The sequence below is a fragment of the Meriones unguiculatus genome, chromosome 18, assembly GCF_030254825.1.
Source record: "Meriones unguiculatus strain TT.TT164.6M chromosome 18, Bangor_MerUng_6.1, whole genome shotgun sequence".
Taxonomy (NCBI): Eukaryota; Metazoa; Chordata; class Mammalia; order Rodentia; family Muridae; genus Meriones; species Meriones unguiculatus.
Window position 1 is genome coordinate 23447453 of NC_083365.1, and position 17123 is coordinate 23464575.

General features: G+C 41.0%; 1 protein-coding gene across 4 annotated transcripts in view; it reads left to right on the forward strand.

Moving 5' to 3' along the window:
* Fsip1 (fibrous sheath interacting protein 1) overlaps positions 1-17123 on the forward strand; it is a 117542-nt gene that overhangs the window by 7987 nt on the left and 92432 nt on the right. For 3 of the 4 annotated variants that reach the window (XM_060371512.1, XM_060371515.1, XM_060371513.1), the window contains exons 5-8: positions 234-330; positions 12506-12607; positions 13561-13673; positions 14326-14436. In XM_060371512.1, the coding sequence (XP_060227495.1) occupies positions 234-330; positions 12506-12607; positions 13561-13673; positions 14326-14436 (423 nt within the window). The remainder of the gene's footprint in view (positions 1-233; positions 331-12505; positions 12608-13560; positions 13674-14325; positions 14437-17123) is intronic. The other variant, XM_021661325.2, reaches the window with a different exon arrangement.

Sequence of the window (17123 nt, forward strand, 5' to 3'; positions counted from 1 at the left end):
GACAATATATGAAGATACTTTAAGAATTATATCTGTAAGCTTTTTCTGAGAAAAACCTATAGACAGAATTTCAGAGAAACAGGAAATATTAACATATTTCCTGGTAGAAGGAATGCAAATGGTTGAGCCTTTCAGTTGTGTCTGAACATAACTGAGAACTGGGTTGGAATAAGAATCAGCAGGTATAGTTACTTTCCTGTCTCATATGTAAACTTAAATTGTTCTTCCATCAGTCTGCAAAAAACACTGAAGACTTGGAAAGTGATGAGGAGTTGGAAAACACTAAAAAGTTTTTGTGTTTGACTTCAAAGTCTGCAGGAGCATCAGACGGTGAGTAAAGGGAGAATTTGTGCTCTTAGCCAGAGTCGGTGGGTGCTGTTCCTCTTCCCTGTGAGGGTGACCCTTTGGAGAGAAAATAACTGATCACACCTGGTAGCATTGGAGGAAAGTGTCCTAGTGTAGGTCTGTTTGAGTGTTTTAAGGACTGTGTCTATCTACAGGGGGGAGAGAGGGCACAGAAGAAACCTAGAAACATGCCTGGGATCACTTCCTGTCCCTCTTAGAGTCTAGATGCTATTTTATACCCCTAGTCCTCTGCCTGCTGAGGTCTCACTAGGGACCACTCAGTACTGTGCAACACCTTTGTAAAATTCTATCGCTGATTTGCCTATTTCTTGTCATCTCACAGCCCTGCCTTTACAGACCAGCCAATTTTACTTTTCTTCTTCTCCTTCTTCTTCCTCTTCTTTTTCTCCTCCTCCTCCTCCTCCTCCTCCTCCTCCTCCTTCTTCTTCTCTTCTTTGTTTTCCTCCGTCTTTTTCTTCCTTTGCAGTAAGATAGTCTTAGAACTTCCTCCCCTATGTATCAGGTGCTATTCCAGTTTTGTGTGGGCGGGATGCTCTAAGATTCTCTGAGTTCTCTGAGAATGCTGGGTTCCTTTTGTCCTTTACAAAGGGGACGTCTAACGTTTCAGAACCGCAAATGCATGATTCAGTGTGGAGTTCTGAGTGAAGGTGTGGTTTGAGGGGCAATGCTTTTTCATGCTTGTTTTCCTCTGGGCCCAGCACGGAGAGCTCAGAACTTGAGCCATTAGGGTTTATGGTATACTAAAATTTTCTCCTAGAGTCTGTGTGCATTGCCCGTTCTGTATTGAAGGACTTCTTTGTAAGTGGACTTTTCCAAGTCTGTACTGGTTTTAATTAAAGTGATAAGACATATGCTGGAAAAAAGACAGCCTGTTAAATAAAAGGTCCTGGCGAAACCGTTTTGATAGCCATCTGTGGAAGAATGAAGCTGCTGCCATCTCTCTCACCCAACAAGAATCAAGTCAAAGCAGATCAAAGACCCTAATTTAAAACCCAGAACACTGAAACTGCTCAGCACAACACTTTCAAACATAGGTTTAGAAAGGAATGTTCTGAATGGAACCCTGGCAGCACAGAAATTAGCTCCAAGAATTGACAGATGGGATTTGAGAAATTCAAAGTGCTTGATGGGCCAACAAGAAGACTTAGCAAGTAGAGGCGCTTGGCATCCAAGCCTAATTCAGTCTCTAGACCCTACATGGTGAAAGAACTGACACTCCGACCTCCATGTACCACACATATGCATATGCATGATAAAAAGCATGTGTGTAAGTTAAAAATCTTTCAGCACAACAGAAGAAACCACAGATTGAGCAGCTAGCCTACAGAATGGGAGATGCAGGTTAACTAGAACAGATAGTTCTCAGAAGGAGAAATAAGAAAGACCAGTAAATATTTTTAAAAGTGTTTAATATCCTTCATCATCAAAGAGGTACACATTAAAACAACTTAGGTATTCTGCCTTCTCCAAGTCGGAACGTCTGTCCTCGAGAAAACAAATGGCAGCAAGTGCTGGTGAGGATGGGGGCAGAGAGGGACTGTTTCTCACTGCTTGCTGGAGTTTAAACTGTTGAAGACACCCGGAAATCAGAGTGGAAATCCCTCAAAAACCAAAACTAGAACTACCCTACAGCCCAGCGACACCATTCATGGACATCTACCAAAAGACTGAATATCCTACCGTAGAAATGCTTATGTGTTTATGTAAACTTACATAAACATAAGTATTATACACACTGTTTGCTGAGGCTCTAGTCACAATGGCAAGATAATGAAAGCAGTCTAGCTGTCCATCAAAAGGTGGGCGGATAATAAATGTACAATGTGCACACAATACAGTTTTATTCATCAGTAAAAATGAAGTTTGGAGGACAATAAGTGATTTCCAGTGAGGCATCCCAGCTTCAGAGGGACAAAGAGTATGTGTTCGCTCTCATATCGACCGTAGATTCTCATATGTGTGTTTTTATGTGGGAGAGAGAGTATGTGGCGATCACAGAACTAGAACAGGGCCTGGGAAGGGAAAGGAGCTTTGAGGCAGGCAGCTAGGCAGGGCTATAGAGCACAGGATGTGAAAGCGGGCCAAGCCTCTATTAGGATTTCCTTCTTCCCAGCTTGTCTCAAGTTGGCATGAAAGTGAACTGGCATGCTCACATCTACCCATACGATCTTTAACTAAATACAGTGCTTCTGTAAGTGTCATTAGGAAGATAAGGACCCATGTGTTTCCCTCCCTTGTGACCAGGAAAGCGCCCAGTATTTGTACATCCTCCACTAGGTGGCAGCATCTGGTTGCAACCCGTTTATTTTATTTACTTTTAAATCAAATTAATTTTTTTTAAATTATTCACTTTACATCCAGATATTAGCCTTCCTCTCTTGTCTCATCCAGGTCCCACTCTCCCTCCTTTCCCCCATTCTCCTCTTCTAGTCCTTAGAAAGGGGGAGCCTTCCTCCCCTACCAACAGACCCCAGCCTATCAAGTTTTATCAGGACTGGCCACATTCTCTTGTTCTGTGGCCTGCCAGGGGTACGTAATCCGAAGAGTAGGCAAAAGAGTCCATGTCAGAGCAGCCCCTGCTCCCCTTACTAGGAAACCCGCATGGAGGCTGAGCTGCCTATGGGCTTCATCTGAGCAGGGGGTCTAGGTCCTCTCCATGCATGGTTCTTGGTTGGTGCATCAGTCTCTGCAGGCACCCCTGAGCCCAGATTTGTTGGCTCTGTTGGTCTTGTGGATCTCTTGCCCCTACGGTCCTTCTATCTCCCCACCCTCCGTACTCCCCCAATCTTCCATAAGACTCTCTGTGCTCTGCCCAAAGTTTGGCTGTGAATCTCAGCATCTGCTTCTATCCTCTGGTGGGTAGAGTCTTTCAGAGGACACACCTACAGATACTTGATTTTTGACAAAGAAGCCAAAACCATACAATGGAAAAAACACACCATCTTCAACAAATGGTGCTGGTCTAATTGGATGTCTACATATAGAAAAATGCAAATAGATCCATATATATCACTCTGCACAAAACTAAAGTCCAAGTGGATCAAAGGCCTCAACATAAAACCAGACACAATAAACCTGTTAGAAGCAAAAGTGGGGAAGAGCCTTGAACTCATTGGCACAGGAGACAACTTCCTGAACTGAACAGCAGTTCAGGACCCTAGTTTGACTGGGACTTAAAATTGTACAGTTAATTCCTCGTGCTTCATAATCACCTTCTGGGAGTGACAGTTCCTCTGAGGAGACTCTGTTCTGCCTCTCCTGCATCTGGCTCCTTTTTCTTTCCTCTTATGAGGCTAGTCTTTAGCATTTTCCTCTTAGGCTGTTCAAATAGTTTTAGTCTCCTTATCTTGTCTTTCTGCTGTCCGTATATCCCTATGGGGTAATTGTATTAGTTGTATATCACTGCATAACAAATTATCTCAGAACCTGGTATATTAAAAAGAAGAAGAAGAAAGCATTTCTACTCTTAGAATTTCAGCCATTTTGGAAGAGGATGGCTGGGTGGTTCCAACTAGTATTCCTCATGACCACAAGTTGATGGTCAGGTGTCTGTCATCTGAAGGAGCCACTGGAGCCTGAGAATCTTCTTCTAAAATCACTCACAATACTTCCTGGAATATCTTAATTCCCTGCTTGCTTTTGGCTGGGCTTCTTAAGTTTCTTATATCTGAATTCCACTGAAGGCTACTCCTGTGTCCTTGCAATGTGGTTGCTTGTGGCCCTTAACACTGGTAGCACGTACTCAATAAATACTAGTTTCTATGATTACTAGACAATACTAAAACAAATATGGTGTTTCATATACTATTGTTCATGATCCAGAAAATTTTGACAGGTTTCACATATTTATTAGATGCTATCCATTGCTATTATCTGTATAATATCTTTGCTGTTACTGTCTCAGTTGGTGACTATTTCAATATATTTTTGCAAGTTCTTGGTGATATGGAGAAAAGATGGTAACTTTTTATAAATTTATGATTAACTCTATTATGTTTATAATTATGCCTTACATAATATTTTATATTTAACTAGATCATTTTATTCATTCTGATTATCTTTAGTTTGTGTGCCTTGGATCTTGTTAGTTTTGGACATGTCAACCAGAAGATAGTGTTAATTCTAATAACATTGTTATTGAATTGCTGGTCCTTCTGGAGTCAGTTTGGGCGGGACTCCCTCACTCTAGACTTAAAGTCTTCTTAAAATAACTGTTGCTATTGCCAACACTAACTATAGACTTACTTTTTGAGATTGAATTCAATCCATTTCAATAGCTATTTAAATTGTTAGAACATTTTAAAAATAAAATTAATGTTGTTAAGTTAATAGATTTAAGTAATGAATCTTATTCCTTGGTCAACCCCTCTTGCTAATGGAAGATTATTCTTTTAGTCGGTACTGATTTGAATGGCTGAATTTATTCAGAAGTTTTGTTTCTATAAAGCAGGATTAGAGGCAGAGAGATGGCTCAGTGGGCAAAGGTGCTTTCTGATAAGCCTGACAGGTTTCATCCCCAGAACCTAAATGGCTGAAAGAGAGAACCAACTCCCTCAAGTTGCCCTCTGACCTTCATGTGTGCCCTGCGGCACAAGCATGCCAACATACATACACAAATAAATAAATAAATAAATAAATAAATAAATAAATAAATATGGAGCAGGATTAGATTGTGTGTGTGCATGTGTGTGTATGTGTGAGCATTAGTGTCTGTATGCATGGATGTTCTAGTGTGGGGTGGGAGTGGGGGGTGGAAAAACCGAATTGTCTGGCTCACATTGTGTCTTGGAGGCAGTTCTCTGACTGTTCTTGGCTTTTTTTCATGTCCACTATCCTCCATTTGGGGAGGCAGAGACAGCCTGATCTACATAGCAAGTTCCAGAACAGCCAAAGCTACACAGAGAAACCCTGTCTTAAACAAAGAAACAAACAAAAGCAAATAAACAATAACCAAGAAAGAAAAAAGTAAGCTTTTAAATTTTAGCACAACTCCAAATTCACAGAAGGTTAAAAGGACAATACAGAGGTTTTTTGTTTGTTTCATTTGTTTGTTTGTTTTTGCCATATACCCATCCCATCAGGAGTACCTTTCGTGAGTATGGTATATTTGAAGTGAACCAGTATATGTATGGTCTTATTAAGCAAAACTTTCTTCATGTTTCTTTAATTTTTATCTGGTGTTCTTTTCCTGTCCTGGGACCCCGTGCAGGACACTACATTACATTAGCCCTCATGTTTCCATAGTCTGGTCTTAGGGAGGCTTCTCATATGTCCCTTGTTTGTAATGTTCTTGGCAGCTTTGAGGCACAATGGTCAGGCATTTTGTAGTATGTCCGCCAGTTGGAATTGATCTCATGATTTCCTCTGAGAAGGAAGGTGACGGAGTTAAAGTACCATTTGCATTACATCACAGTGTTAACGCATGTATCAGCATGTATCACCCTGTTGATGTTAACATTCCCCCCTCCCCCGGCTGAGGAAGCCTTTGTCAGAGTTTTCCATGGTAAAGTCACTCCATTTTCCTCTCTTCCAACTGTAAGCTTTATGAGGAAGCGCTTATGTACAGGCTCTACCTGGGGCATGGTGAGACATGTTTTGCCTCAATGAAAGCAGAAAACATGACAATGCAGCTTAATAGGCAGCTCTCCACAGTTCTCCCTTTTTTATGTTTTAAAAATTGACCACAACTTAAGAGCTATGGAGCAGAAGATTGTGCCTGTTTTAGGTTGTCTCTCTTATAAGATATATTCTTATCTGTCATTGGTGCATGAATTCCATCATTCATCCCTGTCTTAGGTTGAATACACCTGAGAGAAATCTTACTCATCTTTAACTACCAATCTCTGCTAGGGTAGCTGCTGGAGTTTAATCTTATGCAGATCAGCTTTAACATTCCAGAAGGCCTTGATGAAGGTTGTAATTATTCCTTGTAGGAGGCATGCTCCTAAGAGTAATAAGCCAAGTCCTATAAAAGTGACGTAAAAAGATGACCATGAGGACCATAATAACTGCAATAATTAATCCAACCATTCTTTTAGGTCTGTTTCTAGCACTCAAAATCCCTTATTAGAATACCAAGCTTGAGAAATATTCACAGGAACCATAATAAAAGGCTATCTAACAACCAGAACTTGCTGTCCATTTGAAAGCTTAGAAATACAGTTTGTTAGTTTACATTGATGGCAAGAAACGGTAAAGTTTGAATCTTGTTAACATTTCCAAACAACAAAACGTAAGGAGAATATACATACGCAGTTATAGGACCTCCCAAGAGTTTCTGAAGCAAGCTTGTTTTGGTCTGATTCAGCAGACCAAAGTCCCATAGTCAGTTCTTTTTCCCATTCTTCCCAATTTTGTTGAAAATTCTGATTATCAGACTAATCAAGTCCAGTCACTTTATATCTAAAAGGTTTATATGCACAATATCTTCTCCCCTGAGCAGAGTGAAACAAAGGCGAGTCAGGAGCATAAGTCCAATACAGCTCTCCGTTCACCGTCAGGACAGAATTCACGATTGTCTACAGCCAGAACATCCTCCTTCTGGGGAACATTTCCTGCAAATCGCACCAGCCTTTCTGGGATTCATCTGGCTCCTTCTGCGTCCCGTGGAAAGACACAGACATACCCTCTTCCCCATAGTAATACAGGGTCGGGGTCCTGCCATATTCCAGTAATCAGATCTTTCCATTTTACTTGGGCATAATTATCTTTGGTATTAGGATGACACAATCAATTAGCTGCAGAATGGCCTTGTAGATCCATATTAAAAAATTTAAAATAAAAAAAGAGCATGATTAATATAATTCTGTGGTGTTTGGGGATATAACTCTCCCTTTTTTATTTTTTGCGATTGGTTCTTAAGAGATCCATGGGCACAGTCTATAATTCCTTGGCCTTGAGGATTATATGGACTACCCGTTTTATGACTTATATTCATTTTCGCACAAAAATGCTGAAAAGCTTGACTCGTATATACAGAGCCATTATCAGTCTTTATAATGGAAGGATTACCAATTGTAGCAAAACATTTTAAGCAATGAGTTATAACATGTTTGGTGGCTTCGCCTGCTGAGGGAGTTGCCATGATAAATCCTGAAAAAGTATCAATTGTTACATGAACATATTTCAGTTTTCCAAATTCTGGGACATGAGTTACGTCCATTTGCCACAAATGATTGGGAGTCCAGCCTCTAAGATTGACATCATATTGAGGTACATTAAAATGTTCAGGACAAGAAGAACATAATCTTACAATTTGTCTAGTGGCTTATCTGGTAATATTAAATTGTTTTCTTAAGCTCTGACTATTTTGATGATGTAAGGCATGAGATTTTTGAGCCAATTCTTGTTGAGTTAATCCGACCAAGTGTGTGGCTTGATCTGCTAAATCATTCCCCTAAAGTTAGAGGTCCAGGAAGCCCTGAATGAGTTTTAATATGCCCTACATAACAAGGCTGCACACAGCTCCGAATACTTTGTTGTATCTTTCTAAATAGATCTTGTATTTATTAGCCATATCAATATATGTTACAGTCTCTAGGACTTGCAAAGCCTTAGCAATATGATGGCTATCAGTGTATAAGTTAAAAGAAGTAAAAGCCATATTTTTAAAGACTGTAGCCATAGCTTGTGATTCTACAACTTGAGTTGAGGCTGGCAATGTTTGCAAAACAAAAGTTTGTCCTTGCCCTATATATAAAGCTTACCATTTGAAGATCCATCTGTGAATACTGTTGGAACTTGAGGTAATGGCTTTTGTTTAATTATTTTAGGAAATACAAAAGCATGGCCATTGACAAATTGAATTATCTTTTGGATAACGATTATCAATGCATCCTAAATAATGAGCAAAAGCTATGGCCCAACAATGTGCTTTAAATAACCAATCTACTTGCTATTTGGTAAAAGGAAGGCTCTCTACCAAAATACTTGCGAGATTCTATGTGAGACATTTGAACTAAACTAGTCACCGCTTCATAATACAGCGTTAGAACTCGCACAGGAGACACAGGCAAGTGTAACAGTAATAACGGTTCTTCTTGCCACAATACATCAGTGGGAGTATGAACAGTAGCCAAAATATATGCACCCATTCTTTTGAATAATCAATATATTGAACATGTTGCTTTTTAATAGCTAATTCTATCTTTTGCAAAGCATCACGAGCTTCTTTGGTAAGTTCCCTTTTTGACAAAGGATCAGCCTCTCCTTTTAAAATGTCAAAAAGTGGTTTCAGCTCTCCAGTAGTTAATTTCAAATGGGGTCTAAGCCACTTAATACCACCTAACAACTTTTAAAAATCATTTAAAATTTTTAGGTTGTCTTTCCTTAATTGAATTTTTTGAAGCATAATAGTCTGAGGGTATAATTTATGTCCCAAATACAAATAAGGTGGCTCAGTTTGCACCTTTTCTGGTGCAACTACTAAACATTGATATTTCAAAAGCTTGTTGTAAGTGTGCAAAAGCACTTAATAAAATCCCGTCATTTTTGTGAGCCCATAAAATATCATCCATATAATGAATAATATACACAGAAGTATATGCTTGTCTAGTTGAGCCACAAATTTTGACATAAGGTTTGACTGTTTACCATACCTTGAGGTAGTACAAGCCAATGATACCTCTCATAGGTTCTTTAAAATTTACTGATGACATGCTAAAAGCAAATCTTTTACAATCTTGAGGAGCAAGAGGAATATTATAAAAACAATCTTTTAAATCTAGTATAATCTTAAAAGTATCTTTGGGTATAGCAGAAGGGGTAGGTAGTCCAGGTTGTAAGGCTCCCTTAATAAATAATCTTCTCCTGATAAACATGTTCTTGCTAATTTCTTCCAGTATCCTGGGCAGAGGGCCTCAATAGACAAGGATTCTAACAGAGCTTGAGTAAAAGGTGCTGTAGGACCATATTGAGAACATGCAGTTTTTAATTCTTTTAATTGTTTAAAAGAAATAGGAGCATGGACTCTCACCTTATTACCCTGTCCATCAGGCTGCTCTAGCACTGGAAAACCTTAAAATTCAGCGATATCTTCTCCATTCTGCCTAACTTCTTGTAAAGAAACTTGCAAAGGGAATACAGTTGCCTGTACAAAGGAAAAAGTCCCCTTGTCTTTGGGCCACTGCTGCTGTCTTAGTCCCAGGAGGAGGGCCCAAGCCTGCAATCAATGATGGAGTTGGAGTGGGGGATTGAGCCTCATTTTCCCTAATCATTAATTCTCCATTTTTTCTGTTCATTTCCTCCAAGCCCCATTCCAACTTATTACTTTCTTTTTGCCAAGGCTCAAGTTTTTTAACACTCATAGCCTGAATCCAGAGGATATCTCTCAGAATCCTCCAGCCCTGTAAAACCTCATCAGGATTTGAGTCATCCTCAGAGTCTTCTTCTAACAAAGAATTATCATCATCAGAAGAGACATAGAACTCTTCAGGAGGAGCAGATGGTTTAATCCTATTTTGTCTTGAAGCCTCCTGTTTGTCTTTCCTCCTTCTTACTTTCTTTGTCTTGTGCCACAGAAACAGACTGTCTCTAATTGAAGACCATACAAAAAACATAACACTCCTGCCTTGTCCCATTTTTACTCTGTTTTACTCACCGCATCCTTTATGATCTGAGCTCATCAACGTCCTTCACTGCTTTCCCCATATCCCAGGTCCCTGGTTCGAGTGCCAAACTGCCGGAGTTCGCTGTCAGAGTCTAACAGTGCCTGGGTGGGGAGTGAGGATTTAAAATAATTAAAACAAATCACACTACACACGGGATGGCCTGAGAGGGCTGTCAGTATGACTGAAGCAGCCTAGGTTTTTTCCAGGGTTCATTTTTTACGGGTAAGAGCAAAGACAAGCCACATTAGAAAAGAAAAGGTTCACGGAAATGCCCAACTTCCATTTCAAAAACTACCTCACTATAGCAGATAAAGTCCTATTCTAAAACTAATTCCCTAAAGCAGTTATGGTCCAAGGTCACACAGACAAGCTTTCAAGGAATTTGGCGAAACTTCCTCCTTTCTTTGTCAAGGTAGAGGCCAAGGAGAAAGCATGACAATGCAGCTTAACCCCCTGCCGCTCTCCACACCCTGCCTAAGGAATGGTGCTGCCCTTTGTGGACTGGGCCTTCTCACATGAGTTAATATAAGGCAGCCTTCCACAGACATGCACACAGGCCCATCCGGTGTAGAAAACCCCTTTTGAGGCTCTTTCCCCGGGTGATTCCAGGTTGTGTCCAGTGAACAGTTACAGCTACTCATCATTTGTTCCTCAGGAGCTGCCAACCTTACTCATTGATTGATTGATTTTTGGAACTAGAGACTGTGACTGGGACCTGAGGCTCAACGATTCAGCAAGGCCGATTGGCCAGTGAGTCTCATGGATCTTTCTGTTTCTGTCTTCCCAAAGCTGGGGTTACAAATATGCACTTCCACATCTGACTTTTTTTTTTTTTGCATGCATTCTAGAGATTGAACTGAGGTGCTACCAACTGAACCATCTTTTCAGTCCCAAAGTGTTTAATTTTCATGAAAAACAAGTTATCATTTTTAATTTCATGGATAGTATGTGATCTGTTTTGTTTTGCTTTGAGACAGAGTCTGAATGTGTAGCCCTGGCTGTCCTGGAAAACTCTATGCAGGTCAGGCTGTCCTCTAACCCAGGGATCCATCTGCTTCTGCCTCCTAAGTGGTGGGATTAAGAACATGTACCACCATACATGCCATGCTTTTTAAAACAAAAGATTTCTGTGGCACAAACTGGCAGATTCAACATATTATATTAAGGCATATATTAAGGCATATATTAAGAGAAAATTGATTTTGAAGATTGTCTTGGTTTTCTGTTGCCGTGGGAGAACACCATGACCAAAAACACCCTGGGGAGGAAAGGGTTCATTTCAATTGCACTTTCAGGGATAGCTCCATCACCAAGGGAAGTCAGGGCGGGAACTCAGGCAGGGCTGGAACCTGGATGTAGGAACTCTGAGGCAAGGCTATGGAGGAGTGCTTCCTACTTGCCTTCTCCTCCTGGCTTGCTCAGGCTGCCTTCTAAAATCCAGGACCACATGCACAGGATAGCACCACTCACAGTGGGCTGCGCCTTCCCTCACACTTGTCTGTAAGCAGACCTTAGACATCTGCTTAATCAAGAGCCCCGATTCCCAAATGGCTCTAGTTTGTGTCAAGTTGACCTAAAACTAGCCAGAACAAAGATATACAGTAATTAAATTAGCTGATGTGAGAACATTAAAAAAAAAAAGATCACAGTTAAACGAAAAATGCTGAACAATGCAATGGTCCTCTTTCCTTCATAGAGTTTAGCTCAAGAGAAGAAATGACAAGAGAAGAACACTAACTTCCATAAGTCTCCAAAATGTACTCTTTCTTAAAAAAAAAAAAAGTGTGTGTGTGTGTGTGTGTGTGTGTGTGTGTGTGTGTACATGTACACATAGGTAGGTGGAAGAGCATGCCATGGCTCATGTGTGAAGGTCAGAGGACTTTGTGGAGTTGGTTCTCTCCCTCCACCTTACTTGGGATGGAGCTCAGGTCATCAGGCGTTCACAAGTGCTTTGGCTCCCCAGAGCCATTTTGTATGTTGTGTCTTTTTTTTTTTTTTTATTTATTTTAAGACAAAGTCTTATGCAGCCCAGACTGGCCTTGAACTTGCTGTATTTCAGAGGATGACCTTGAACTCAAACTCCTGGGCCTCCTGGAATCGTAGGTATTTGCCACCATACCTTACTCAAAGACATTCCGTTAGTGGCTGAGCATATGTTTAAAATCTCCAACTTGAAGGCCTGGAATAAAGGGGATGATTCTGTTACCGGGTGTGCCTTCTGTCTGTGCCACCGCTGTGGACTGCACAGGTCATCTCTGGAGAGCGGTGATGCTCTTGTGTGCGCTCGAGCATCTAGGGCAGCGCTGTCTGGCCATCCTCTGCAGTCCATTTTCGTGGTGCATGTGAAGATGATTGCCATTTCAACTTGGGAGTGACACTGACTTTTTTGTTTTTTTTTTTAACAGTTCATGTGTATAGAGGGGATTGAGGAATAGCAGAATGACCCTTCAATCCTCTCTCTTCCTTAAAGCAACCGTGTAGATAACTTTATTTTGTGCAGATTGAACAAGTCCTTTTTTTTTCTTTTAAAGTAGAGCCTGTGCGCTGTGAATTTGAAGATACCCTTTTCTCAGTGTTTCACACTCAGATTCCTATAGAAACTTATGAAAATCACACGAAGAATGTCAAGAAGGGTATGTTTAATTTGTGTGATTATATAGATTGCCACAAGGGGATGCTGGCTGTATACAAATTTGCCGTGGATGAAGGGGTCTTGGTATAGTTTAGAGTAATGGCCAGATAAGAGATAGTAACTAGAGCTCAAGGTGAGGTGCAAGGGCTGAGGATGTAGCTCAACGACAAGAGAACTTGCCTTGCACATGAAAGGTCCTAGCTTCACCCCTGCCCTTACCAACATGGCACATAATCCTTTGTGAGTTGATCCATGTTGAAGTTACTTGCTGGAACTTTATTATTGCATTCTGTTACTGGACCTTTGAAAAAGTAGGCTGCAGACCCCCTATTTCCCTGGCTTCTACAGTCTTTCTGCTTCCTCTTCCCAACAGCGCAGGAACTGTCTCATAGATGTATCTTTTGGGGTTAGATACTCCACCTTTATCTGTTTTCTGCATTTTGACTGGTTGGGAGAGAGGAAGAAATAGATTATTTTCAGGAAAGAGCCTTCCGATTGGTTATCCAATACCTAGTGGTCAGCCCTGAAATAACATCATAAATGTAACTTTATGCAGACTGAACAGGTTATATTTATATATGCATTTATGATACATATGTCTCAACAATTAAAGAAAAAGAGGCCATGATTTGAGAGAGAAAGAGAGCAAGACAAATACCTGGTTGGGGAAGAGGTTGGAGGTAGAAAGAGAAGGGGAAATGATGTAATTGTATTTTAATTAGAAATTATTTTAAAAAGTAGGTTGTAGCAGATAGAAATTTGGCTTAGAGAAGATGGGGAGAAAATAAACATAAATGAAAGAAAAAGTCCATATTATGTTTCTGGGTCTAGAATTTAAAAATTCGTTCTTCTGTGTGTGTTTCTAAATTACATTTTAATGTATACTTAAAGTGAATTTTTTAGTGTGATTCACAGTTGTATTCATGAGATCATTTTGAACCTTTTCAATACTAGATTTTACCTGTGATGTGGAAAAAATTGAGCCATTGGTCAAAACAGAAAGGAATACAGAAAGGATTGAGCCTAGGAGTAAACACAGCCAGGACTTCATTAAGCGAAACATTGAGGTGGGTCCTCTCACAGTTCAAGAGACAGAATGTGGGGTAAGCCAGTAGCAGAAAGGGTCGTAGTAATTTTTTTGTGTGTCTCTGTGTGTGAATGTGGGTAGAGCACGTGCTTGTGTACATATGCAGGTGCACAGGCCAGAGGAGGGGGTCAGGTGTCCCGCTCTGCCACTCTCTGTCTCACTTCTTTGAGGCAGGGTCTCTCACTGGCCCGGAAGTGAGGTCTGTGGCTACCAAGCCCCAGAAATCCTCTTGACAACTCTTGAGGTTATAGGTGCCCACCTAGCTTTTTATATGGGTACTTGGGATTTGAACTCATATCCTCATGCTTGCACAGCAAGTGCTCTTACCCACTGAGACATCTCAGCCACTTAGGGTCTTGAAAATACATCTTTTGTCAAGAGGAATGTGTGGGTAATTGATTTAGTATATATATAAACAAAAGAAAAGCTTTTTGAAATATTATCCTCACTGCTTTCTAGCCTAATTACACCACGTCTTCCATTTTGCACTGCTCTCCTCCTTCTATCCTATTCTATTTCTTTCAAAATTTCAGGTTTTAATTTAGTGTGTCTGTTTTGTAGAATACTCATTTACTTCTATTGGACTGCATATTGTACTGCATGCTTAACTTTCTTACTTATACATCTTGTAGTTGGCCAAGAATTCAAGAAGCCCAGTGGTTATGATTGACAGGGAGAAGAAGAGGCTGGATGAACTCCTGAGAGGCTTGGATGACACAGATTCAGGACTGTCCAGTTCTGAGGTATATTAACTTGATTGTCAAGGACTTTACTTTTTATAATCTTTATTGTGTCATCAAGCTCTTAGCACAGTTTTACCATCTTTCTAGTTAGAAGACATTCTCTGCATAACAAATCCTAACGCTTTCAAATTATTCTTCGTCAGTTCAGTGACTCTGAAGTGGCATGCTAGGTGTAGTTATTACAGGTGCCATAAGAATGTGTTTTCCTGTGCCCTCTTTCCATCCGCTCTGGCTTCACCGTAGTTTAGTGTGGCCTTTATAATCCTCTGGGATGCTATTCTGCTCCTGCCCAGTTAGTCTTCACCGTCCAGTTTCCTGGGGTCAAGACCACTGCTGTAGGAGTAACAGCAGCTGTCCCTCCAGAGTGCAGCAGCCTCCTCTCCGTCCGAGTTGCCATGTTAGCTGTGGAGGCCTGCTTTCTATTCCCACAAAGAATGATGTCCTCCTGTGTTACCTGGAGCGCTTGGCACTCTGGCCTGACTTTTATTTTCCTCTGCTGAACCAAGGATATGATACAACCCGTGCTTCTGGGCCCTGCCCACATCCCCTCCATCTGCTATCTGTTTGTGTGTCAGATAGCCTGCAGCCAAATGGGAGCCCAGCCCAGTCGGATGCAGAGGAGAGTGTTTGCCGCAGATTCAAGAGCAGTAAACGCAGTGATAGCTGTGGCCTGAGGGGAGGACTTGCCAGGGGACTTGGGGCCTTAGCTCCATGAATGCCCTGGCTGGCAGGATTTTGTTTTTGAGGGAAGCTAGAAAAACAGATTTTTAAATGGGAAACGTGTTTAATGTCAACAATTAATTCCTTGGAAAAATTCTGTGTGGTCAGACATAATGTCACTCCTGCTTCAAATCCAAAGCAAATGGCAGAGCCTTAGAGATTACAAGCTCTGGGGGTCCTATGGGTGCCAGGTGTGAGGGCTGGGTGAGATTCTGAGGTTACTTCTGCTTTGCTAGTCATAGCAATCCTCCTCTTTTATTAAAAGCCATGGAGTGGAATGTGACTCCAAGGCCTCATTTCCAGCTTTGTTATTAGCTGTAAAGGTGGGCAAGCCCCTTTCTGTTGTTTGGCTGTCAGTATGTGCCTCTCTCTCTCAACTTTTCTTGTTATGCTTTGAAAATACGTATTTGTGATTAATACTGCTTTTGGCCTATTGGCTTAGTATTTATGTTTTATCCCTTGCATGTTTTAAACTTTATAATATCAATTCAAACAATATCTTTATTATTTGTAATGACTTTTTGCTGCTATTTGGAATGATTACTGATAATATTTGGAACATTTCCTGACTTCAAATTGTGTGTGTGTGTGTGTGTGTATGTGTGTGTTTGTGTGTGTGTATGTATGTGTTTTGTTTTTTTTTTTTTTTGAGACAGGGTTTCTCTGTGTAACCTTGGCTGTCCTGGAACTCACTTTGTAGACCACACTGGCTTGAAACTCACAGAGATCTGTCTCCTAATAAGGGTCCAAGAAACACTGAAGGAAGACCCCAGACTCAAAGCGTGTTTATTCTGCACAAACAACCCGCATGCAGGGGCCAACCATTCAGACAACTTGGCAGCCCTGAAGTGAGCGCGCAGGCTCGTTAAAGGCTTTAGGGGAATTTCTACTGTGGCTGTATGACTCCGACCGGGACTGGCTGGTGCCCATGGAGGCTATGCGACTCCGACTGGGCCTGGCTCTTGCTTTGGAGAGAGAGAGGATTACCTCATAAGGACTTTTCTTTGTTTGACTGACTTAGTTTCTGGCTAGATAGTGGGCCGTCACTGATTGGATGCCTGTCCTCAGTGGTCTCCAAGAAGCCCGTGGTACCTTTCTGGGAAATGGAAAGCTAAGGCTTAACATGCAGCCCAATTAAAAAATGGAGTAGGTTTGTTTTTTTCACGGAGAGCTGGGATCAAAGGTATGCGACACTATGCCTGGCTCAAATTATCTATTTTAATGGTCATATTTGATCTGTTTAATTCATTTACTCTTTTTCTCTCATATTATTTGGGAATCCATTCCTATTTCTGACCTGGTATTGTTGTCATCCCTCAACTTCAGAAATAGCCCTAAAATCTCACATTTTGACCAGACTATTTTCTGTGGTAGGATTGGTTTTCTCACTCTCTCTCTCTTTTTTTTTTTTCATCGTAGTTAGTTTCTGTCTTTGAAACTAAAAAAGGTAAAAGCTTTTTTTAAACCTTTGAAACAGTATGTTTCTTGTAGTTTAGGAGTTATTTTTTTTTAAATTGTGTATGTACCCAGTGACTGTATAGTGCTGTGCGTGTGTACGTCCATGTATGTGACTGTGGAGGCTGGAGACTGATGACTCTATGACCTCCTTTGTAACAGAGTGTTTTCTTTTCTTTTTTTTTTTTTTAAATTTATTACAATTTATTTACTTTGTATCCCAGCTATAGGCCCCTCCCTCCCTCTTTTTCTCCCATGCCTCTCTCCAAGTTCACTGATAGGGGAGGTCCTCCTCCCCTTCCCTCTGACCCTAGCCTATCAGGTCTCATCAGGACTGGCTGCATTGTCTTCCTCTGTGGCCTGGTAAGGCTGCTCCCCTCTCAGGGAAAGGTGATCGAAGAGCCAGCCACTGAGCTCAGCCACTGAGGTCGTGTCAGAGACAGCCCCTGTACCCCTTATTAGGGAACCCACTTGGAGACTGAGCTGTCATGGGTCACATCTGTGCATGGGTT